The sequence below is a fragment of the Malassezia sympodialis genome, genomic scaffold (genome assembly GCF_000349305.1).
Source record: "Malassezia sympodialis ATCC 42132 genomic scaffold, msy_sf_4, whole genome shotgun sequence".
Lineage (NCBI taxonomy): Eukaryota > Fungi > Basidiomycota > Malasseziomycetes > Malasseziales > Malasseziaceae > Malassezia > Malassezia sympodialis.
In genome coordinates, this window is record NW_017387802.1 from 354,038 (window position 1) to 377,774 (window position 23,737).

A 23,737-nucleotide genomic window follows, 5' to 3' on the forward strand; every position below is an offset into this window, starting at 1 on the left:
CTTTGCCATCCAATCGTGCCAGATACTCCAGCATCTGTCGCCGTGGATGATCTTCAGATAGATCATGCACTGTCTGGCGCTCCACCTGCGCTGGACCCTCACGGCGCGCCGGTATTCTCCGTGTGCGCGGGTGGTACTCTCGCGAAAGCGAAAGCGAGCGGGAGCGCGACTCAAAGGCAGCCGGCGGTGCTGGCCGCGGCGACACACCGCGTGCAAGACGCTTCGACCCGGCAGCTGCAAGTGGTTCTACCAAGGAGTCGGCTGCGTGTCGCGGCGTACTGACGCTCGTGCTGCGGTGTGCAGTGCGCGCAAGGCGCGGCCGGCCGCGTTCGTCTTCGTCCTCGTCAGGTTCAGGGATATCGTAGGCTTCAGGACTGGGTCCAGCGGCTGTATCGACGACCCAACCGCGACGGCCGGCGCCATAGATGGTTTTCCACGAGCCCACACCGCCGTGTACAGTGGTAAGGACAGCTCGCGAGAGGCCGACCACACGCAAATTTGACGGTGGCTGCCATGGCGTAAGGTGAGTATCCTTGCGAATACCCAGTTTGGCGAGTTGCTCTGCTATACTGACGGAGGTGGGCGGCTGTGTGCAGGGTCCTAGGAGTTCATGGTATAGGCGAACTGCCTGCATCGAGCCGCTGGCCGTGGCGCTGTGGGTGAGGTCAAGCACCTGCACATTCGGCGCCGCGCGCTGCAGGAATGCACATACGCCGCGTAGGGTGAGTGCCGGAATTGCGCTCAGACCCAGATCGAGGAGAGCCTGCTGGGGAGCGACGGCTTCAAGTGCCTCATCGGTGAGTGGGCATCCGCCCAAGTCGAGGTATCTCAAAGCTCCGCGGCGTAAACACGGTGCCGCTGTAAGAATGGTCAGCATATCATCTGGCGACACAGGCGTAGGGAAAAGGAGTGTGCCTTGTAGCGCAAGTTCTTGAAGTCCCGCGGTCGCTGGAGAATGCACGAGAAAGTCTACTAGGCTCTCCGACGTAAGTGAGCGGCATCGTGATAGCGACAGACTTTCCAGGCGCACGGACGACCGGCTTAGACTGTGCAATGTGGCTGCATCCACGCGCGTCTGCGAAAGGTCGAGGTGGGTCAAGTTCGGGAAACTAAGCACAAAGGCGGCGAGAATCGAGCGCTCCAATGACACGCATGTCAGTCCCAGGCGCTGTATGGACGGGAAAATGCGTCGGCGCTCACGAGGTATTTGCCGCAGAGGAGACTTCCGCCGCGTGTGCGTCCACAGCCGGGAGCGGCCACGTCGCTCGTCGTCATCGTCCTCGCTCACACTGTTGTCGGTGCCCTCATCCTCTTCCAAGACGTCGTAAATGGCATAACGTGGTGGTCCTGGCTCGATATGCTTGTGCACAAATTGGGCCATAGCTTCGAGAAACTTGGGGCTAACGCAGCCACAAAGGTCGAGGCTTTGAAGGGCATTGTGCACGACATGGGCACCTCGCTCCATACTAACGTCTCGCATACGCATAGGCCTACTAAGCTCGCCATCACGAATAAGAAGCGCTTCAAGAACCTCGAGCGAAAGTGCGCTGTCCATCGTGGGACTCGAGCCAAAAGCGACAAGACCAGTAGCTGCGCGAATTAGAGTGATAAGACGCTCAGGCGTCACAAAGCGTCGCTCCGTACTCTCTCCAACTGTTCGTCGGAGCCCCATAGCGCGGAACGAGCTAAAGTCGAGCAGTCGAATACTTCCTAGCGTGCTAGCACCTAGCGAGGCTAGAGGCGCTGGGCCTTGAGCGAGTTCAAGCAGGTGCATGAAGCGGTAAGGCAGCGTGATCTGCACGCGACGGCACAAAAGGGGATGCGCATGTCGATAAAAGGCCCGGTTGACAAGGCACAGACGAAATAAGACTCGCTGTGTATCGTCGATAAGGGATAGGGCGCTTTGACCATCGAACGCTGCTGACGGCACATTAGGCGGGTCTAGCAGCCGCAAAGAGCATAGGGGTACACTGTCCAAGTATACAATCTCGCAAATGCGTTGCACAATCTCCGCCGGAAACGTGACGGGCACCGTGGCCGGCGCCATAGTCACAACGCGGGGTCCCTGTCACGGTTGTGGCCTCCACGCTATAAGGCCGCTATGCCCGATGCGAGTTTCGTAGATCGGGACTTGCAAACCATTGTCGATCGCTCGCTCGCCGCTCAGCGGACGAGTAGCAAGCATCGGTGGTCATGACGACTCTACTGCATGCACTTCTATACTCGATGATTTACACATGGTTTGCTGTATGCGAGGCCTGTGCGCGCACTATGGACGTGCTCCGACACTGGTCATGGCGACATGACGCTATACCCCGAGTGGACGGCTTTGACATTCCCCAACATCTCGCTGTCGTGTTTTCATGGCCAACAGAGGTATTGAAAGGAGATGCGTTAGCTTCTGTGAATGCAGCAGCGCGTGATGTACTACGCCTGGCGCAGTGGTCCGCGCTGGCTGGCATTGCTGAGCTGACCGTGTACGACAAAGAAGGACTTCTTGCGCGTATTTTTGCGGATCGCTCGCGTAGATCAGCTGACATGGATGGCTGGGCTACGATGGAGGTACATATGGGTCGGGCTATGACAGGCACTGGGTGGTTTGAGCACCCAGTGGCTCGGCCACCTTCCTACCAGGGCCCTGCGCGACAGTCACTGGTACGAGTGAATCTGCTTTCCGCGGCGGACGACAAGCCTGCTCTTGTCGATGCATTACGAAATACGGGGGCCTGGGAGCCTAGTGCCATCTCGCATACACTTTCCAGGACGGGCCCCATGTCGTGTGACCCTGGCATTCTAATGGTGTGCGGTGACAAAGCACCCGCGCCTTGTCTACATGGCTTTCCAGCATGGTCTTTGCGCATTACGACGGTGGGATCACTACCTTCGTGGGCGTATCTTCAGCGGTGGACGCCTGCACACTTTCTCGATACCCTTCGTCTGTACGCCGCTACTGAGCAGCGCCATGGCGCTTAATAGGCAGGAAGGCCGCCGCCCGTCATGCTCTGAGGAAGCATGAGCTGCAGCGCATCGACATTGTTCGTTAGGAGGTGATCGTGTCCTCCTTCATCCAAGCGCACATACGTAAAGGCAGCATTGCGTGGCAAGACAAAGCGCGCACCGGGCATGCGGCCGCGGCGTTCCGGCAGAAGCACCTGTTTGTTCATGATTGCCTGGACAAAGCCAAAGTCAGGCGCCTTGGAGCTCCACACATGGTAGCTCGACGCCTTGTTCATGGCCTGCAGCTTGTCTTCCGCCATATTGTACAGGTCCTCTGCGTGGTACACTGGGATGACTGCATCGTCGGTAGCATGCATCAAAAGAATAGAAGGGGGGTGTACAGGTCCATCTTCGATGAATCCACTTACGAGCTGTTTCAGCGCACGCATTGTGTCAAACTTGTATTTCAGCAATTTGTCCAAGAGCTGCTCCTTGTTCGGAATGTACTTCAAAAAGCCCAGTACCGGGATGATACCCGCCAGCTTAAACTCGGAAACCATTGGCCGCAGAGCCTTGAAGGCGGCCAGTAAGACGAGCGAGTCGAGGTAGATGCCTTCGCGGTACATGCGCAACGCACACTGAGTAGCAACGGCCGTGCCAAGACTCTGACCCATCAGCGTGAGGCTAGGGCGCTTGCCGGTCTCTTCATTTAACGAAAGTGCACGGACGTATTCGACCGTAGCATACGCGTCATCAATGACGCCCTCTTCGCTGGGTACACCGGTAGAGTCGCCATACCCGCGGTAGTCAATGGCAATGACGTTCACGTTCATGCGGTCCGAGATCGCTTGGCATATATGCTTGCGGAAAGGAGCTGCACGGTTCAGACCATTCCCATGCAGGTAGATGACCGTCGGGTATTCACGTAACGCCTCTTCATACACACCGACGGGGAACTGGAAATGAGTTCGATTGACGTCATGTTTGTGCTTGTCGTACACGCTCCGCGGCAGGACGTGCCATGTACCGATCTTGTTGTTATCCGTCGACTTCACGTAGAAGTTGCGCACACGGCCCGCTATCTGTCAGTTTCATTCGTGTACATACGCTGCATGCCGTGCTTATGAGGCTCGTCGTACTTGACAAACGGCGGAAAGCGCACTTGGTGCAGAAAAAGGTACTGCCGCTGCGCCTCAGGTAGAGCCAGTAGGAAGCAGGTCGCTATGTAAGACCCACACAAAAGTAGCGCCAGCAACTGAGCCTTGATCAGAAACGAACCGGTGCCCATCGTTGATGCTTGGAAAACGCGGCTACCCCGCCTGCAGCTAACTGTTCGAGCTAGACACGTGGTCTCCACATGAGCTTATCGAATCTCTACCTGGCAGCGCAAGACCAGCTGTTCCAGCACCTTGGCATGGATAGCATTTACTTCCTCGTTCTCCAGGTTGCGATCCATACTCCGGTAGTTTACGCGGTAGCAGCGGCTGCGCTTCTTTGTCTTGGGGTGCACAAAGTCGTCAATGCATACAACATCTTCCACTAAATCACCTGCCTGGTCGCGAACGGTCTCAAACAGATCGTTCTCATGGAATTGTTCGGGCATCCAGAACGACACATCTTTGTAGCATGGTGGGTACTTGGAATATGGCTTGAATGAAAGGAGCGAACTGTCAGCTTGTTTGAACTGATTCAAAAAACGTTCGTCTCGCGACCAGAAGAGCCGGATATCTGGGATCGAAAAGAGCACCATAGCAATGCGCTCTAGTCCTAGACCAAATGCCCAGCCAAGCTTCTCAGGTATGCCCGCCTGGTTAAGAGTATGCTGCTGAACAATGCCTGTACCGAGAATCTCAAGCCACTTGCCACGGAACCAGACCTCGACCTCAAAGCTGGGCGAAGTGAAGGGAAAGAAGGCCGGAATCCAACGGACGCGCAATGGCTCCCCAGAATCAGCCTCCTGCTGCCAGCGAGCATGGAAAAGGTCGTGAACAAGCATATTAAGGGAGGCCTTCAAGTGGCGCAGCGCGAGTTTCACGGCGGCCGGATTGTGTTCCAAGTGCACCATCTGCCAACCTCCTGCCTCTTGCAGCTGGACATCGTCGGTAATCTCAATGCGAGACTCACGCAGCTTCAGCTCCATCGCTTCACACTCAGCTTCCACAGAACCACCTGGACGAAACGCATCAATATCCCACACGCTCGCGCCCTCCATCTGATGGAAAACAGGGTAATGCGAGGAGTCAATCTCATCCCGGCGAAATACGTCCGCTGTGAGCAGCCAGCGCAAGTGACCCTGGCGGAATGTCTCGATTTCGTGTGCAGATGTGTGTGTTCTCAGGCATGTCGTCTGATTAAGGTAATAGGTATCAGAAGGTCGGCGGCCAGGGTGGTCTTTAGGAAACCCTAGCTCGTCAAAATTCAGTTCGGTCGAGACCACTGGCGATGGCGCCCGAATAGGCGTGTAGTTTGAACCCAAAATGCTTTCAATTTCTTCCCGGAGGATCTTTAGAGGGTGATAATCCTGGTAAGGGAGCTGCGGAGAAGGGGACACCCGGCTCATAATAGAGCCAGGGATATTGGTGAAGTTGTCTCGTACATAGTCTTGGCCGTGGACGGTCGTAACACCTTCATTCGTGCGATGATCTGTTGTGTGAATGCCACGCACAATAAAAGACATAGTGTGGCCAGTGGGCCACGGGGAAACCAATGCGATTTGAGGAGCAAAGCGCAGCTGCCTGAGCTGCATTGCCCACGCCCGACTGCACGCGAGCATGTCAGGTGTCTATCAAGGCAAGGCGTCCTGCGCACTCCGCGGCCAGGCACGTTGAAATGGAGGCGTGTACTCAGGTACGCGCCGTTGCCCTTTCGAGCACGCACGGATCGCAACTGTTTGTTGGCCACCGACCATGGCCGACGAGCCTATCAGCGCAGCGGCCGCTATAATTGCGGTAAATGATGATGAGCGTCAGATTCAATTTACGGAGACGGAGGTCGATGCATTCGCGCGGAAAGTGGAAGATAAAGTGACTGACCTCGTGGGTGGTCTCTCCAACTGGTGGAGTGGCGTTCAGTCGCAGGTGCGTATTGGTCGAGCTTACTTAGTCGATGAGCGCACTTCAAATGGCCAAGGATCATATTGACCAAAGTGGCGGTGTTGTTAATGCGGCGCGCTCAGAGATTACCAAGTGGGACGCGCAGTTGCAGTCACATAGTGACCGCGCGCGGGAGCTTTCGCGATCTACAGCTGAGCCATTGAGTGATGGTAGCCCTTTTGAACTTTCATCCGAGAAAGAAGAAGAGGCGCAAGCATCATCTATGTCTCTGAAGGAAACACCCGTGTCAGTATCGCCGGAGAGAGGCAGCATCTGGCAATTGCTAGAGTCGCATGCATGGAACTCGTTCCGCCAGCTCGCCGCTCACTCCCAGGTGGAGCGAATCCAATCGCAACTAACTTCGCTAGCGCAGCATGGAACAGACTCGAATACAGGACTTCATTCCACACTCAAGGATGCCGACTCGTTGGCCCGCAAGTATATACACTCGGGTGAGAGTAAGTTACAAACTGTTAGCAAGGATTTCCAAGCCCTCGTGCACGACATTATGCAGAAATCATCAACAAAGAAAGACGTGATCGAACCATCGAGTACAGGTGCGCCTATCTTGCCTGCAGAAACGACAGGGACCGAGTCGCTACATGTTGTTGGTGGGGACGATGATGACGACTTTGTATGGGATGATGATAATAGCGATGATGATACATTGGCCGTGACGGACAACGCGCATTCAGACCTGCTTTCTACTGGTACAGTGCCTGCATCTACATCCGGCCCAAAGCAGTTACCTGCCCCCACTGCGTCTGCCCGGGTCCCAATAGATTTCGATTCCGACTGGGAATAGCACTCGATAGCCACTCCACTTCATGTCCGAGCAGGCCTTGTTCGCCGAGTGGTTCCATGGTAGGTCCACAATCCTTATAAAGCTTCGGTGTATGACTGCGTGCGGATGATTCCAGAAGGACGTGTCACAACTTATGGTACGTCTGCCAAGCTCATGCAGGTCATATTGCCAAGGTATGTCGGCCCAATTGACGTAGCTTTTGGGTTATCCAACCTGTAGGTATATCCCGCTGACGCAGATGCACGCATGGTGGGCACCGCGCTCAAGTTTCTACAGGACGATAGCGTGCCGTGGCACCGCGTCGTAGGCGCCGGTGGAGTGATCTCTGAGCGAGGCGATGGTGGAGCAGGTGCCCAAACGCAAGCGGAACGGTTACGCAGGGAGCAGGTGGCGATAGTCGAGATGCCAAAATTCCAAACGCATGGGCGCTATCGTGTTCAGTCCATGTCGGATCAGAATGGGCACGGATGGTGTACGTACGCTACGCTTACTTCGCAGTCCCTGCGTCGCTATGAAGTTCACGCTCTTGTACAAAGGCTTGGACCTTGCTGCGATCGACCGTTTGCACATAGTACACACCGCCCCCTGCTGTCCAACTCACACAGCCACTAGTATATTTGCGCTGTTCTACGCGCAAAATAGCCTGGGGGCTGGAAAGTGTCCTTTCCGTAAGTCGGAAGTCTGGGGCCACAAACGGCCGCAGAGAGAAAATTTTGGCGCCTTCCTTCAAATCCAAAAAAAGAAGGGACAAGACGTCATTAGTCTGTGGCCGGAACGCATAACTGTGGTTAGACGCAAGTACATACTTGTTTACAAGAATCACATCCGCTCGTCGTAGCGCGTCGCGCACACGGGTAGATTCGGTAAAGTCCTCGTCCCACGCCTCGACACGAGGACCTGCTCGGAGATGCCACATTCGCCAGCGGTGCGAGGCCTCTACGAGTTGCTTCGATGCAATTTTGCTGGGCGCTGGCATGTACTCGCACCCGTACGCTTCGCACCCTGTTTGCAACGATGCTTGGAGTAGGCAGTTTCCAATTCCACTGCCCAAATCAACGAACACCGAATCAGTGCCCAGGTTGGCAATCCGCTCGACCTCGTTCAGAAAGGGAGGGAGCATTTCACCGTACACCGAGTCAGAAAATGCTTCGTAGTGCTTCAAGGAATCCACATGAGGTGCAGCCACGCGCGCGTACACCTGTTCTTGGACGGTACGCCACAGATCTTCGGGTACGCCATGGTTTCGACCGACTTGACGCAAGTGAGAGGCAACGGCACCGGCTTTTTTCAACGCACGGAATTCAGCATTGAACCGCTCTACAGTCTGGACAAAGAGAGGACCATTCCGGCGATTACGGGCTTTAGTGAAAGATCGCAGGATCGATTCTTCAGGCGGTGCCGGCGATGCTGAGCCGTCTTTCTGTGCATGGTTGCTTGACAATCCACTCGTGTCCACGCGAGTAGGCGGACGATGGGCTCTGTTTAGGGGAGCACCAGCATTGCTGCCCGTTTCCAAGCTATCCACAGAGCCAAATAGTTCACGTTGCTCTTCAGAGACATAATTCGAGACCATGGCACGCACAGCGTGAAGCAGGTCTGATATAGGGTCGTATTCATCTGCCATCTTGGGAACTAGAAGAACAAACTCTTCCTTGGCATCTGGTGCCGGGTATTCTAGTGTCACAATTGGATGGTCATCCAGTCCTTCAAAGAAAGGGAGGTAAGGTATGGAGGCCGACTCCACGAGCCAGCGGCTCGAGACACATGGCCATGCTTTGGCCCGTAAGTCTGCCGATAGGGGATCGTAGGAGGCATCTGGTATAATGTCTCGAGGAACGCAATATTCATCCATAGTCACTTGCAAACTAGAGCCACTGCGTGCAAGGCGGTCCAGTGCTGCGTCGTCTGCATCGTCCCCGTCCTCCTCCTCGACGTGGGTGACTGCGGCGGGAGCAGAACGATTGCGCATAGACGGAACGTGCGGTGAGCTTATACGTGATTTTTTCGTCACCTTAGTGGCTTTCTCATTTTGGGCCGCCTCTGCCGCCTGCCTGTCGCTTGCAATGCGCTTTTGCAGGGCCTCTGGCAAGGCATTGTGCCTTGCGGGCACGGGCCCTCTCGTCGGTTTGTTTGGTATCGTTTTGGTGCGCACCGTAGTCGTTGTTACTACTTTTGACGACCCATGAGAATTGGCGCGAGCAGCGCTGCCCGACTTGCCGCGGGCGCGCTGCCCGAAGAAGTCCATCGTGTGGGGGCGGCGCGAGCAGCATTACCAGCGCGACGCCACGTAGAATCACGTGAAGTGCTGGGGCCCTGTCGCCGTGGCTAGGTACCGCGTTTAGGTGCGATACCATGAGTAGTTCTGGACAACAGCAGCAGCAGCAGAAGCGTCCAGCGACTGTTCCATGTGCTTACAAGACAGGGAGAACACTCGGACACGGTACCTATGCGGTACGTTTGCTTTGACACTAATTTCAGGTGGTGAAAGAGGCTGTCCACATCGAAAGCGGCAAGTACTATGCGTGCAAGGTAATCAGCAAGCAGCTGATGCGCGGCCGTGAGCATATGGTGCGAAATGAGATCACATCAATGAAGCGTGTGTCACAGGAGCACCCGGGTGTCGTCTCGCTCGTGGACTACTTTGAGACTATGAATAACCTGTACCTTGTGACAGACTTGTGCCAAGGTGGAGAGCTGTTCGACCGTATCTGCGAACGCGGCAACTATTACGAGAATGATGCTGCTCAGATCGTGCGCACTGTCATGGAAACGGTGGAGTTCTTGCACAGTATTGGCGTAGTTCACCGAGGTGCGTGTCCGTGCGCTGACTTCAGATCTGAAACCAGAGAACCTGCTGTTCCGTGATCGGTCTGAGCACTCGGACTTACTGATTGCTGACTTTGGGCTTTCCAGAATGATCAACGAAGAAAAGCTCACAGCATTAAGCACGACATGCGGTACACCAGGCTATATGGCCCCCGAAGTGTTCAAGAAGACCGGGCATGGCAAACCCGTGGATATGTGTATGTATTATCTGCTCCTAACCGCAGGGGCCATGGGCGTCATCACATACTTTTTGCTATGCGGGTACACGCCTTTCGATACAGAATCTAACGTGGATGAGATCCAGCGCATTATTGCAGGCGACTACAAGTTCGAACCCGCAATATACTGGCAGGGTGTATCGGAAGAGGCACGCGACTTTATCCGCCGCCTGCTGACGGTAGATCCATCTGCTCGCATGACAGCACAAGAGGCCCTGAAACACCCGTGGCTCGCTAGGGTACCGAGTATTCATGATTCGGGCCAGAAGGATCTGCTGCCAGAGATCAAGAAGGCCTTCAACGCCAAGGCCACGTTCCGCAAGGCCGTCAATGGCATTCGCATGATCAACCGTCTTCGGACAGAGACGCAAGAGCACCAGCAGGCCCGTCTGGAAATGGAGAAGAACCACCGCTTGGCAAACGAAGAAGCGGAGCACCTCGACCAGGTCTGGGCTCAGGAGTCGGCACCACGTGCGGGTCCATAGAATCGCTCTTGAAATTCGACCACGTGTAGCACTGGCGCGCCTCCACTACAACGCCATGGCCAGCTTGTGGTCGACCGTGCGACGGTTCGAGTTCTTCCTTGTATCACTGGTGTTTCATCTAATTTTTACATGGTCCATCTTTGATGTGTACTTTCGCTCGCCAGTTGTTCACCCGGGACCTCGGTTCAACGCGACACACGCGCTGCAGGCTGCACCCTGGACGGAGCCGCCTCCCTCGGACCGGCTCGTGCTTATTGTAGCCGATGGCCTCCGTGCCGACACGCTTTTCCAGCGACACAGCACCCAAGCACTTCCTGAATGGGCAAAAATGTCTGTTCATGGGAATTCCAGTGAATACGCCGGCAGATACCCCGCTGCCTTTACGCGCACGACAGCGACGCCGACGGAGCCTCCTGAGGACCAGCCCGGTTACGCCTATGCGGCGCCGTTTTTGCGCAGTATTGCTAAAGGACCTGGTATATTTGGTGTTAGTCACACTCGCGTTCCCACTGAGAGTCGCCCTGGACATGTGGCGCTGATTGCTGGCATGTACGAAGACATTAGCGCTGTGACTAAAGGCTGGAAGGTGAACCCCCTCGCGTTCGACTCTCTGCTGAACCAATCTACGCGCGCATACGCGTACGGGTCGCCTGATATTGTGCCGATGTTTGTACTGGGCACGTCTCCAGACAAGGTGGAATGGGAGGTGTACGAGGAAGACGCCGAGGATTTCACGAAAGATGCCATCGAGCTGGATGTGTGGGTACTGAATCGTATGAAGGCGCTTCTTTCACGAGGGCGGCATGATTCGCAAGTGGGTGCACAGCTTCGCCAGTCAGGTAATGTCTTCTTTTTGCATCTGCTTGGCCTAGATACCACCGGACATACGTACCGGCCTATGTCGCCCGAGTACATTGGCAACACGATTGTGGTGGATGCCATTGTGGAGCAGGTACATGCACTGTTCCGAGAGTATTTCCAAGATGATCGCACTACATTTGTGCTCACCGCTGACCATGGTATGAGCCGCAAAGGGAACCATGGCGACGGTGATCCAGACAACACTCGTACTCCTCTTGTGGCTTGGGGTGCTGGTGTACCACACGCACAAATTCTGTCGCGTAGGCGCTTTGTTGCCTCGCCGTATGACCAGCACTGGGGTCTGGACCACTTTGCGCGCACAGATGTCGAGCAGGCCGACTTGACGCCCCTCATGGCGTCATGGCTTGGAATTTCTGTGCCTGCGAATGCTGAGGGTCGCCTGCCTTTGGACCTATTGGCGGCCCCCGAGGCGTACAAGGCCCGCGCGGCTTTAGCAACGGCCCAGCAAGTTCTAGAGGTGTACCGGGTCAAGCATACCGACCGAGCGGAGCGCATGCTCTTCTTTGAGCCCTATCCGGCTTTAAGAGATGCGAGCGGCATCCCAGGAGCTGCACAATTGCGGGATATCCAGGCGTTGATTCTAAACGGACAATTCGATGAGGCTATTGAGGACAGTGAAGCGCTGGCCAACGACGCCCTCTATGGGGCCAAGTATCTGCACCAGTACGATGCGCCCATCCTACGGGTTATTATCGTGCTTGGCTATGTGGGCCTCTTTCTTCTTGGTGTCGTACAGCTTCTTCATCTCCAGGACGATGCGCCAAACCAAGCAGTGGCGCAGAGTCCCACACTAGCGTTGATGGCACTGACAGTAGGCCTGCTGGCCATGGTATGGGGCAAGTTTGCACTGGATCATTCCCCCGGTATGTATTTTGTCTACAGCGGGGCGACTGGTGCCGTTTGGATACTTTTGTCCCTGCGCAGTTCCGTCCTTGTGCGCTTCCTGTCACAACAGTTTTCGTTGAGCGACCGCATCTGGACAGTAGCGTACCTGACACTTGCGCTACTGGTCCTGGAAGTGGCAGTCTACGGCTACTTGCGGCGCTTAACTTGGGCAGCCATTGTCTTATTCATGGCATTCTTCCCAATGCTTGCATCGCCCATGTCATTTAAAGACTCACACCAAATTGCACTTCTTGTATGGATTTTGACTTGTGTTGGAGCAGCATGGTTCATGTCGCTGCCGACCGAAAAGAACGAAAACCTAACCATCTTGTGGATTGGTGGACTGCTTCTCTGGCTCGTGGGACTGATGCTTTACGCCATGCCTGAGACTTTCTTTTTGCCACCGGACTATTTGGGTCGCGACAAGCGGACATATGCTATGATGCACGCGCCTACGCTGGCCGAGCTTGAGCGCATGTCAGCCCTGCCGAACGATAAGGAAGAGGATGTCGACCTCTTCTGGCCGCGAACACGTGCAGCACTTCTGATCCAGCTCTTATTTCTGGGCGTGTCCATTGTGGTAACAGTCTCGTCGGCGAACTCATTGGCAGCCAAGCAGGGCCTGCCTCGCCTCAACCAAATTGTTGGATGGGGTGTATTAGTTTGCTCAACGACAGTTCCATTTCTGCTTGGCTTCCAGCGCCCACGCAACAAAGTTGCACAGCCTGCTCGAGAGCGTCTCATCCTATTTGTGTACGCCTTTGCGCCAGTCTTCGTAATTCTCTCTTTGGGCGACGAAGTGCTCTTTTACTTATGCTATGCGCTCATGGCCTTAACATGGGGTCATTGCGAAGCAGAGCTGGCGCGTGAGCGATCAATTCACTCCCGTGAGCGACAAAGCAAGCATATGCTAACGCCACCCGTGCCACCACCTCGTGGACTCATCCTTGACGATGTGCGCTTGGGTTTGGTATACTTCTTGCTCCTTCATGTGGGCTTTTTCGGCACAGGCAATGTCGCATCCATATCGAGTTTCTACCTGTCGCCTGTATACCGCCTCGTGCCTGTGTTCCAGCCCTTCCTTATGGCTTCTTTGCTGCTGCTGAAGCTCATTGTGCCATTCGTACTACTGAGCTGTGTCCTGGCCGCCGTCTGCATGCAGCCCGTTGAACCACGCGCTATGGCACCAGTGTCTACTCGTATCCCTATTGTGGCCAGCGGGCTTGGACTCCGCGATATCTACATCCCGCTCATTATCGCGGGCCTTGCTGGAGATGTGCTGGCGCTTAACTTCTTCTTTGCTATCCGCGACGAGGGCAGCTGGCTGGAGATTGGCCAGTCTATCACCCATTTTGTGATGGCCAATTTATTGCAAGTGTATATGCTTGCCATCGCCACGCTAAGCGCTTGGATTATGGGCATTCGTGCTAACGCACGGCCTGCTGCCACCGCCAGTGTCGCTACGGCCGCATCGGCGGTCTCGGCGGGCTGCGATGCCTCCACATAGCGGGGTCCGCCGACCTATCGGCCGAGACACGTCGCCTGTCGTCCCCCCGACGCCCGTCGTGCCAGGCTGCGTTTGCGCAGGCTTCCTTGTAGCAACAACAGGTGAGCTGGCGTATTCCCAGCCGATAGTGGGACGCTTCTCACCATCGCTTACTCTCTACGCCTTCAGGCGCGATTTCGCCCGAATAGGTGCGACACCGGACCGACAGCGCCGGACGCCGATCAACTTTCTGCGGTAAAGCGTCAGGTCCATTTTCTCGCGTGGCAACTTGCGCCGGACAATTTCACAGACTCCATTGCGGAGCTTGATACGCTCTGCAGCAAAGCCGGAGCATTTCCTGTGCAGATTGCAAGCGCGCTGCGCACTGCCGCTGCCCAAACTAGGGACCCCACCCAGCGCGCTTTGTACGAGCGTGCCCTGACTCATTCTACCTGGGCCACTCAATCTTCGTCGATGTTGCACGGACTGCAAGATACGCCGATCGCGTTGCCGCCGGAAGCTAGTGGTTTGGGTCTGTTCGACGCAGTCCTTGACCACATTGCTCAGGCGCCCGCAACTTTGACGCCAGGTCACATTGCGCCGCTTCTTGTGTCGCTCCTGGCTGATGACAACAAAATTACACACCCACCACTAGACAGCATGCAGCGTCAAGCACTGGTTGCAGCACTGTATGAGCGCTATGGCGATGCCGTGTCCACCGCCTTGGAGCAACAAATTCCCAAGCTGGCCGGCCGCCGCGGCGCTGCTGAGGTGTTGATGGACTGGGGCAGCGTGCCTCTTACACCCAAACTTGCACGAGCTGTGCTTGTGCACTGTGGATGGTCTAGCAACCCTACAATCACTGACGTCGCACAACTTGTGTGTGTGTTGCTGCAAGAGTCGACACCCTCACCGCAGCCAAGCACCAACATGCAGGTGGTCGCCGACGTGTTGAACCAAATGGTGCCGTCCCTGGACTGGAAGGCAGTCATTCAGAGCCTAGACGTGCCCACCACTCTGGCTGTCCCCCCCAGCAAGGGACTGGGTGTGGCCCTAGGCGCCCTTATCCGGGGTGCCTCGCAGCCGGTCCAGGCCTTGTCGGGCCTGTGGGGCGTCTGGTCTCACCGTCTGCGACAGTTACAATTGCTCTACGCGCTTCTGCTGCTGAATGAAGATGCGTACAGTGTCGCGCCAGTACCGGTGCGCCGTATCTTGACTATGGCAGACGTGGCTGAGGCGCCAAGCTCGATCCAGGCACAAGCGCAGGCTGCATGCGCCTCGCCTTGGAACTCGATCGAGCTAATCGAGACACTGATGGAACTGGCGGGTAGCGCACCTGGCGCAGAGGACAGCAACGAGGTGGGTCGCGCTGTAACGGCGATCCTGGAGCGTGCGATCCAGACGCACGCTGAATGTGTGCTACTGGGACTCGCCGCACTGCCGTCATCCACCAATGCTGTGCACCCGGAACTGGTGACGAAGCTCCTTGCCATGTTCCTGGCTGGTCACCCGTCACAGCAGTTGGTATTTTGGCGCCTATGGCAAACACAACCGGAGCTTCTGCTCAGCACCTTCCAGCGGATCTATGCAGAGGCACCGCTGCAGCTTGCCCGTATCGTGGAAGTGGCACAAGAGCTTCAGATTGTCAACAAGCTGCTTGAGCAGCGCCCGCTGGCCTTTGCGCTTGATGTGGCTGCGCTCGCAGCGCGACGGGATCTGCTGCAGCTGGAGCCATGGCTCCAGCAGCGGATCGCCGATGCGCCCCCCGAGGCGCACATGATCGCGACAGTGCTAGATTTTCTCGAGCACAAGACCAAAGAAGACTTAATGCGGCGCGATCCCCAGGCAGAGCCTGCGTTCGTGCCTCTAAATGTGCAGCAGGTGGCAACGTTTCTGCGCGTGCTGAGAGGCTTTGGCGATGCTATGAGTTCCGAGGAAATTGAGCACTTCAAGATTGTGCGCAACCTGTGTCTGCAACTGCACCCCCGCCTCATGTCTCTGACGCCGGGTTCGGTCGGTGTCGAGCCTGGCTTGTCTGTCGCATCTTTCTCTAAAGATGTCCATCGCGAGGCTGACTCATGGTACCGTCAGATGTACGAGGAGAAGGTCAGTGTGGACGATATCATCTCGCTATTGCGTCGCTGCAAACACTCGGACGACGACCACGAACACCAGCTGTTCGCTTGCATGGTGCACACGCTGTTCGACGAGCACCGGTGGTTTGAGCTCTACTACCCGCCACGCGAGCTGCTTATGACTGCAGTTGTATTTGGCTCGCTCATCCAGTACCAGCTCATCGACTCGATTCCATTGGGTATCGCGATCCGCTATGTTGTCGATGCCCTGCGCTCGGCGCCTGATTCAACCATGTTTCACTTTGGTGTGCAAGCTCTCATGCGCTTCCAGAAGCGCCTGGCTGAGTGGCCGCAGCTTTGTCAGCTGCTGCTCTCCCTGCCGACGCTGCAGCAGACACATCCAGAATTGGTTGCGGCTGTCAACCAGGCCTTAGCGGCGGCTAAAAGTGGACAGCCACTGCCTGCGAACGATGAAGTCTTTACCTCTGTGCGCGTCGGTAAGGTGGCAGCAGAGGGTCAAATCCTCCCCGACGAGGCACTTTCGGACCAGATCCTCTTCCTGATCAACAACTTGTCGCCGGTGAACTTGGAAGAGAAGCTCCCCTTGGCGCGCAGCATGATCCGTGAGGATTTGCTGCACTGGCTGGCGCGCTACCTTGTGGCGGAGCGTGTGAGTACAGAGCCGAACAACCATGAATTGTATTTGCAATTCTTGGAGCGCCTCGAACTACCCCGTGCCTTTGTATTTGTACTGCACGAGACGATGGCGAAACTTAAGGGACTGCTCGAGGCAGAGAAGACGACGCAGTCCTCTCAGGACCGCACGGTCCTGAAAAATTTAGCATCGTGGCTCGGTCTCACGACGCTGGCGCAGGACCGCCCTATCAAGCACCGTTACATGGCGCTGAAGGAGCTGCTACTGCAGGGGCACGAAGTAGGCCGCCTGATTGTGGCGATTCCTTTCGTGTGCAAAGTGCTGGAGCATTGCAGTCGCAGCACCGTCTTCCATCCCCCGAACCCGTGGCTGATGGGCGTGCTGCGACTGTTAGGAGAGCTGTACCAATTTGCGGACTTGAAGTTGAACCTCAAGTTCGAGATCGAGGTCTTGTGCAAGAGCTTGCATGTGGACCTGTCGCAGCTCGAGCCTAGTGCTCTGCTGCCAGGCCGCCGGCCTGACCCACTGCCTGCGCAGCCCAGTGCCGAATACGCGCACGTTGTGGTAGGCATGGATCAATTGGCGGTGCAGGACTCCATGACGTACCAAGACATGTTTGTGACAATGTTGCAGAATATGGCACAGTACATTGTGATCAGTCCCCAGATCGTCCCGTACGCCAACAGTGCGGCCTGGAAGCGCGTGATGTACGTGGCGCTTGAGCGTGCGATCCAAGAAATCATCACCCCCGTCGTGGAGCGCAGTGTGACGATTGCCTCCATTTCCACACGAGAGCTCGTGAGCAAGGACTTTGCCATGGAGCCTGACGAGCAAAAGATGCGAACGGCTGCCCACCAGATGGCACAGAACATGGCAGGCAGCCTTGCACTTGTGACATGCAAAGAGCCTCTTCGCCTCAGTATTCTTGCGCATGCCCGCTCACTCTTTGCGGCAGGTGGTGTTACGGAGCAGGCGCTCCCGGAGCAGGCATTGCTGTTGCTGGTACAAGACAACCTGGACCTTGCGTGCGTTGTTATCGAGAAGACGGCCATGGAAAAGGCCTTGGCCAAGGTGGACGAGGGTCTTGCGACCGCCTATGCGACACGGCGTGAGTACAAGGCACATGGCCGCGGTGCCATGTTCTGGGATGGCACTGCCCTCTCACACTACAGCACGACGCTCCCGGATATGTTGCGTATCGCGCCGCCTGGTTTGCAGCCTTCGCAGTTGCGGGTGTACGACAATTTGGCCATGACGCCCATGGCGCCTCGCACCGAGGAGGAGCTCGAGTACGACGACGGGCCGGCAACGGCCCCCATGGGCGGAGTCTCACTTGTGCCCGCGCGCGCGTTGGAGCGATTCCTCTTGATGGCTGCCGAGCTTGAGCGCTTCTTTTCGGAGGTCGGCGAGACACAATCGCTTGCTACGCTACCCAGCAACCACTTTGTGCGCCAGATCTCACCACACCTTACGGAGCTCGTGCTTCATTCCGTCCAGCGGGACGAAACGGTGCTTCTTATTGCCCAAAAGACAGTGCAGCTGCTATACAAGGCACAAACGCATTTGGCCCGCGAGGTATGGGTTGCGGTGCTGGAGCATTTGTGCGAGCAGTCGCCTAGAGTGGCCAAAGAGGTCACTGCATGGCTCGTATATGCGGAAGACGAGCGCAAGTTCCATGTGCCTGTTACGCTGGCTCTCGTGCGTGCGAACTTGATCGGTATTGCCGAACAGGACCAGCAGTTGGCAAAGCTGTTGATTCGCTCGCAGTTCCGCGCCTCGGTGGTGGACTTTAGCGCTCAGTTGGTGCGTGAATGTCTCCAAGAGGGCCTCGCGACGCGTGCGCAGTTCGCAACACTGCTTAATGCACTACACAGGGCAGCGCAGTTTGGACGTGCGACGCCGGCAGCGCAACAGTTGCTCGACGAGCTCGATCAATTGGCGCCGGGTGATGCGGCACTTGCGCTGCGCGAGCAGCTTGCCTACAGCTTTGCCAGCTGGGTGCGTGTGTTTCAGCAGGCACCCCATCCTGAGAAGGCCTTTATCGAGTATGTGACGCAACTGCAGAGCCAGAACGTGCTCAAGGGCGAAGAGCTGGCATCGCTGTTCTTCCGCATGTGCACAGAAGTAAGCGTCGGGCACTACATGAAGCAGCAGGCCGTGGGCGGTACTCGTGCCACCGGCTTGTTCTCGCCGATTGACACCTTTGCGCAGCTAATCGTGTACCTGGTCAAGTACCATGCCGACCCGAATGGAACTGACGACGAGCATGCTAAGGTGCACTACCTGACAAAGATCCTCTCCATCCTTGTCTTGGTACTGGCGCACTCGCATGAAGAGCTTGGCGCACGCTTCCAGCAGCGACCCTTCTTCCGCCTGTTCTCGAGTGTGCTTCACGACCTACACGCGGCAGAGGGTTCGCTGCGTGGCGCTTATCAGGGTGCCCTACTTGCGCTGGCCAATGCGCTAAACACGTTGCAGCCACTGTTCTTCCCTGGCTTTGCGTTTGCGTGGGTGTCGCTGGTGTCACATCGTCTGCTGCTGCCTCAGCTCCTGCAGATGGGGCCTAGCGGCGTGGCGGCTTTCCACCGCCTGATGTTGGCGCAACTGCGGTTCCTGGCGCCGTTCCTGCGCCAAGCTACCTTGCACGATACGACGCGTTTGTTGTACACATCGACGCTCCGTGTGCTGCTGCTGCTGCTGCACGACTTCCCCGAATATCTTGTGGAGCACCATCAGTCACTGTGTGATGGGATTCCGCCCAACTGCATCCAGATGCGCAATCTCGTTTTGTGCGCATACCCGGCCAAGCTGCGCTTGCCTGATCCCTTCGCGCCGAGTGTTCGCCTGGCTTCGATGCCCGAGTCGGCGCTCGTGCCTAGCATGCAGTACGACACCCGCACGCAGCTAAGCAGCATCCCGGGTGCGCTGGTGCTTCTCGACGACCTGCTGCACCATCGTGCGGCCGCCTCGACGGGTGCCAAGCTGGCTGAGGCCTGTCGGGTCCCCGGTACCGCCGAGACGCACTACCGTGAGTGTGTGTTGAATGCGATGGTGTTATATGTGGCTGAAGCGGCTTTGAAATTGCAGAACACGGTACACACTGGCACGGTTGCGGCTGATGATGCTCTGCTGGATCTGTTCCATGTCCTGCTGCGCGAGTTGGAGCCAGAGGGCCGATACCTACTGCTGTCCGCTGCGGCCAACCAGCTGCGCTTTCCGTCGCAGCACACGGCGTATCTGAGCGCCGTGCTGGTCGCGCTGTATGCGGAGGATGACACCATGGTTCGAGAGCAGATCTTGCGTGTCCTGCTGGAGCGCGTGATTGTGCACCGCCCACACCCATGGGGACTCTTGTATACGTTTGCCCAGATGCTCCGACTCCACACTGTGCCGCTCCCTCAGGCACCGCCAGAGATTCACACTATCTTGGAGCACATGAAGAAGGCCCTGTTGCCTGACCGCCCAGCCGCTAAGGCCTTGTAGCCCATAGCCACATGCCAGGACCTTGGCCGGCACCCTACTGCATTCACGTGCACTACTGCTGCCTCCACCGACCATGTCGCCATCATGCGGGGCATTGCCCGCAGATGGGATCGACTGGCGCCCGCGCTTTCGGGTCAGTGTTGTGAATGGCGCTCTTCCATTTGTCTCTTTCGTCATACCCAGCCTCATCCTAGTGGTATGCCAGCGATTGAGAAAGCATGAGGCACGCGCAAACGTTTTTGCCACACACTCTTCGCTCACACCGCAGCAAAAGGTTGTGCGCATGGAAAACCGAGCAGTGCTGCAAGAGTTTTCCATGGCCATTGACGATGCAAAGGATTTTGTATGTACGAAGCCTCCTCCCACTCGCTTTTTGTTGCTGGATGTTGTTTTGGTCGCTCTGATCGCCTTCTCTCATGCAGCTGGTACGCTGCTTGTCCAGCCACGACCGAGGACCGCTTCAGTCGAGTGGGAGTGGACATGGGGACTTTACGCGATGGCACTGCTATTTGTGTGTGTGTGCTCTTGGCACACGCAGACGCCACGACCGATGCTCCTACTTGCGTGGACGCTGCCTTACACGCTGGCTTCCATATCGAACACTCGCACAGCTATGATTTGCACGAGCTACAGAGACTCATCTGTTCTGGCGGTTACGGCTTTGCAGCTTCTTTTGGGGTGCGTGCTGCTCCTCTCTCTCCTGCTGCGGAAGTACGTGACGCGATGGCCCTCTTCGTACGAGCAGCTCCGAGCAATGAGCGACGAGCATAGCACCTCTATGAACTCCTCCAAAGAGCCGGTATTACCTGCACCTAACGCATACGCTTCTATTCTAGGTCGAATCACGTACGAGTTCATGACACCGTTTGTGTGGCGACAGTACTTCCAGCCTACAACACTCGCTGTCATACCGCAGTTGCCACTTGAATTCCGGTCTTCCAGCATTGTGGTACACACACGCACGGATAGCCATGCCCGCACCTCTTCGCTGCAGTATCGGCTTTGGATTGCCATTAGGCGCTATATCCGCGTGCAATTGGGACTGTCCTTCTGCCGTTCGTGCTTGCGAGTGGCCCCCATCGCTTGCCTGAACCAGCTCATTGGCTTCATGGCCCAGCGCGATCGTGCAAAAGCGCTTGGAGAGCCTCTCCCGCCCATGCATATGGGTATTCTCTGGGCCATTTTGATGTTTGTGCTGCAAATGACGGAATTCCTGCTGGAAATCAATGTCTTTCAATCAGGGCGCTCAGCAGCTATCCAGATGCGCGCTTATCTCTCGACAGAGCTCTTTTCTAAAATCCTGCGCCGCCGCACACATTATGCGGCTGCGTCTGACAACCGCTCCGACGGGATAACCGACGGGCACATCGCGTCCCTCTTATCCGTCGACACGGCCCGCATCGAGACGGCACTTGCTTTGCTCCATCAGCCATTAGTGGACTACCCCCTAACGATATTGTTCTGCAGTATCTACCTCTTCCGACTCCTGGGCCTATCAGCATTGGTGGGCCTATCCGTCCTGGCCATTACAGCACCGCTGCAAACACATTTGTCAAAGAAGCTCGTCAAGATTCAAGATCACATTTTGCATGCCACGGACGCACGCTTGAACCTTGCTAATGAAGTCCTCATGTGTATCAAGACAGTCAAGTTTTTTGCTTGGGAGCAGCCGTTCCTTGATCGTATGCAGCAGACACGCGCTCGTGAACTGCGATCACTGGCATGGAATAACATGATCAATGTCATTTACAACTTTATTTTTGTCGGTGTACCCATGTTCGTCACTCTCGTGGCCTTTGGAAGCTACACTTATGTGTTTGGGCACCAGCTTACAGCCCAAACGGCATTCACGTCGCTTTCCATTCTCACGACCCTTCGAATGCCGCTCTCGGATTTACCGGAACTGATTGTACAGCTCCTGGGTACAGCTGTATCTCTCCGCCGCATTCGTACCTTCCTTGACATGGAAGAGACGGACAAGTACAACCAATTGGACAACAGCCCAAACGAGCCATTAACGGAGATTGGCTTCGACAAGGCCACATTTTCCTACTTCCACCGCGATCCCATTGCACCAGTACTTATGGATTTGGACTGCCGCTTCCCCGTTGGAAAATTAAGTATCGTGATTGGACCAGTTGGTGCAGGGAAATCATCGTTACTGCTGGCCATGCTTGGTGAGCTTAATCAATGTTCTGGACATGTGCAACTTCCGAGCTCACTCACCCGCTCTCAGCTACGAATTGACTCAAATATGCAGCTCACAGAATCGGTCGCTTATTGCTCGCAAAGTCCGTGGCTGCTAGGAACATCTGTGCGCGAAAATATTCTGTTTGGTACCGAGTATGATGACGAGCGCTACCACGAAGTGCTTCGAGCCTGTGCTCTCGAGCCTGACCTTGACATTCTCGAGTTCCACGACGAAACAGAAGTCGGCGAAAAAGGTACATCACTATCAGGTGGTCAAAAGGCCCGCATTGCCCTCGCAAGGGCCTTCTACTCGCATGCCAAGCACATTCTTATTGACGACGCACTGAGTGCCGTCGATGCACACACCGCCAAGCACTTGCACCAGCATTGTTTTCAAGGCCCTCTATCCCGCGGTCGAACCATCGTCCTAGTCACGCATGCTACGGCTCTTTTAATGCCTACGGCAGCATACGTTGTCGTACTAAACAAGGGCCGTGTTGTCGCCCAGGGTGCTCCCACAGATGATGATGTGATGAAGCATATGCCAGAGGTCCTCGCTTATCCCGTGGATAACCAGGGTTCCTCCAACGATACACCCGAAGCGCTTGAAGAGAGAAAAAAAAATGCCGAGGCTCGACGCTCGATGAAGGATATTGGGGCAAATGCCGAATCGATTCAGCGCCGCATCAAAGGCTTGTCGCTGTATTGGATCTATATTCGCTCCGTATCAAAACGCGGGTCTGTTGCTGTGGGCCTTTGGCTAACGTTGCTAACCCTATACTCGAGTGTGCGCGCGGCTGACGTGTCGAGCAACTCGTGGCTCAAGCAATGGGCTAGTTCTTACGACCAAGTGGATGAGTCCATGCAAGCCATGCTCCAAGCTTGGCGTGCTGTTCGTCAGCCAACTCCCGACGGTGATCTTACGCTGTACTACCTCAGCAACTATGTGCTTCTGGTATGTCTCTTTGTGTTATTTTCCACGCTGCGTGATTTGGTTCAGTATTTCATCGCTCTTCATACGTCGCAGCTACTGTACGCCAGAATGCTAGGCAGCCTGCTTAATGCCCGCCCTCGTTTCTTCGATATCACACCCATTGGTCGAATTATGAACCGCCTATCCAAGGATGTCGAGACTGTGGACCAGGAGATGACAACGTCATTGCGCATGATGCTTGAATCTAGCGTAACCCTTATTGCCATCATCAGCATTATCTGCTGGGCTACACCCAAATTCTTATACATGGCAGGGTTTGTTATGGTGGCATACTATGTGATTGGCGTCTTGTACCTGGCGTCTTCGCGCGACTTGAAACGCATCGAAAGTATTCAACGATCTCCACTATTTACGCTTTTAGGCGAAACGCTAGCTGGAACAGTGACAGTCCGTGCGTATGGCGATGCAGAGCGGGTTATGCGCAAGTGTATGCGAGTGGTTGATCAAGCAAACCGCGCTTTTCTATACCTGTGGTACGAGAATCGTTGGCTTTCAACCCGTGTGGACCTGACGGGGTCCTCAGTGACACTTATCACATCCATCCTGCTTGTATTGACGGAAGCTGATGCAGCATTGACAGGATTTACTCTGGCCTATGCATCACTTATTGTATTGACAGTTCTTCGCATTGTGCGCCGCTATACAATGACAGAGATAAATCTTAATGCTGTGGAGCGGATTCAAGAGTATATTGACATTCAGCCGGAAGCTCAAGGTGGCCGGG

At 55.8% G+C, this 23,737-nt stretch overlaps 9 protein-coding genes across 9 annotated transcripts; 5 read left to right on the forward strand and 4 right to left on the reverse strand.

Moving 5' to 3' along the window:
• Positions 1–98: 98 nt before the first annotated feature.
• MSY001_1012 (uncharacterized protein) lies at positions 99–2,047 on the reverse strand (the record flags this gene model as incomplete). The annotated part of the gene is made up of 3 exons (XM_018886115.1): positions 99–136; positions 208–948; positions 1,261–2,047. 3 exons carry the CDS (start codon positions 2,045–2,047, stop codon positions 99–101), a joined length of 1,566 nt encoding a protein of 521 aa, XP_018739621.1.
• A 922-nt stretch (positions 2,048–2,969) lies between these two features.
• MSY001_1013 (uncharacterized protein) lies at positions 2,970–4,225 on the reverse strand (the record flags this gene model as incomplete). The annotated part of the gene is made up of 2 exons (XM_018886117.1): positions 2,970–4,015; positions 4,045–4,225. The coding sequence occupies 2 exons, from the start codon at positions 4,223–4,225 to the stop codon at positions 2,970–2,972; spliced, it is 1,227 nt and encodes a 408-aa protein (XP_018739622.1).
• Positions 4,226–4,300: 75 nt separating this feature from the next.
• MSY001_1014 (uncharacterized protein) lies at positions 4,301–5,149 on the reverse strand (the record flags this gene model as incomplete). The annotated part of the gene is given in 2 exon segments (XM_018886118.1): positions 4,301–4,604; positions 4,623–5,149. The coding sequence occupies 2 exon segments, from the start codon at positions 5,147–5,149 to the stop codon at positions 4,301–4,303; spliced, it is 831 nt and encodes a 276-aa protein (XP_018739623.1).
• A 694-nt stretch (positions 5,150–5,843) lies between these two features.
• Positions 5,844–6,834, forward strand: MSY001_1015 (uncharacterized protein; the record flags this gene model as incomplete). The annotated part of the gene is made up of 2 exons (XM_018886119.1): positions 5,844–6,014; positions 6,040–6,834. 2 exons carry the CDS (start codon positions 5,844–5,846, stop codon positions 6,832–6,834), a joined length of 966 nt encoding a protein of 321 aa, XP_018739624.1.
• A 758-nt stretch (positions 6,835–7,592) lies between these two features.
• Positions 7,593–8,803, reverse strand: MSY001_1016 (uncharacterized protein; the record flags this gene model as incomplete). Its single annotated transcript, XM_018886120.1, has 2 exons — positions 7,593–7,597; positions 7,687–8,803. 2 exons carry the CDS (start codon positions 8,801–8,803, stop codon positions 7,593–7,595), a joined length of 1,122 nt encoding a protein of 373 aa, XP_018739625.1.
• A 213-nt stretch (positions 8,804–9,016) lies between these two features.
• Positions 9,017–10,363, forward strand: MSY001_1017 (uncharacterized protein; the record flags this gene model as incomplete). The annotated part of the gene is made up of 3 exons (XM_018886121.1): positions 9,017–9,073; positions 9,313–9,653; positions 9,748–10,363. The coding sequence occupies 3 exons, from the start codon at positions 9,017–9,019 to the stop codon at positions 10,361–10,363; spliced, it is 1,014 nt and encodes a 337-aa protein (XP_018739626.1).
• Positions 10,364–10,418: 55 nt separating this feature from the next.
• On the forward strand, positions 10,419–13,637 carry MCD4 (uncharacterized protein; the record flags this gene model as incomplete). The annotated part of the gene is made up of 1 exon (XM_018886122.1): positions 10,419–13,637. One exon carries the CDS (start codon positions 10,419–10,421, stop codon positions 13,635–13,637), a length of 3,219 nt encoding a protein of 1,072 aa, XP_018739627.1.
• Positions 13,638–14,090: 453 nt separating this feature from the next.
• Positions 14,091–19,829, forward strand: MSY001_1019 (uncharacterized protein; the record flags this gene model as incomplete). Its single annotated transcript, XM_018886123.1, has 1 exon — positions 14,091–19,829. The coding sequence occupies one exon, from the start codon at positions 14,091–14,093 to the stop codon at positions 19,827–19,829; it is 5,739 nt and encodes a 1,912-aa protein (XP_018739628.1).
• Positions 19,830–20,937: 1,108 nt separating this feature from the next.
• Positions 20,938–23,081, forward strand: MSY001_1020 (uncharacterized protein; the record flags this gene model as incomplete). The annotated part of the gene is made up of 3 exons (XM_018886124.1): positions 20,938–21,906; positions 22,066–22,974; positions 23,061–23,081. 3 exons carry the CDS (start codon positions 20,938–20,940, stop codon positions 23,079–23,081), a joined length of 1,899 nt encoding a protein of 632 aa, XP_018739629.1.
• Between the last annotated feature and the right edge of the window lie 656 nt (positions 23,082–23,737).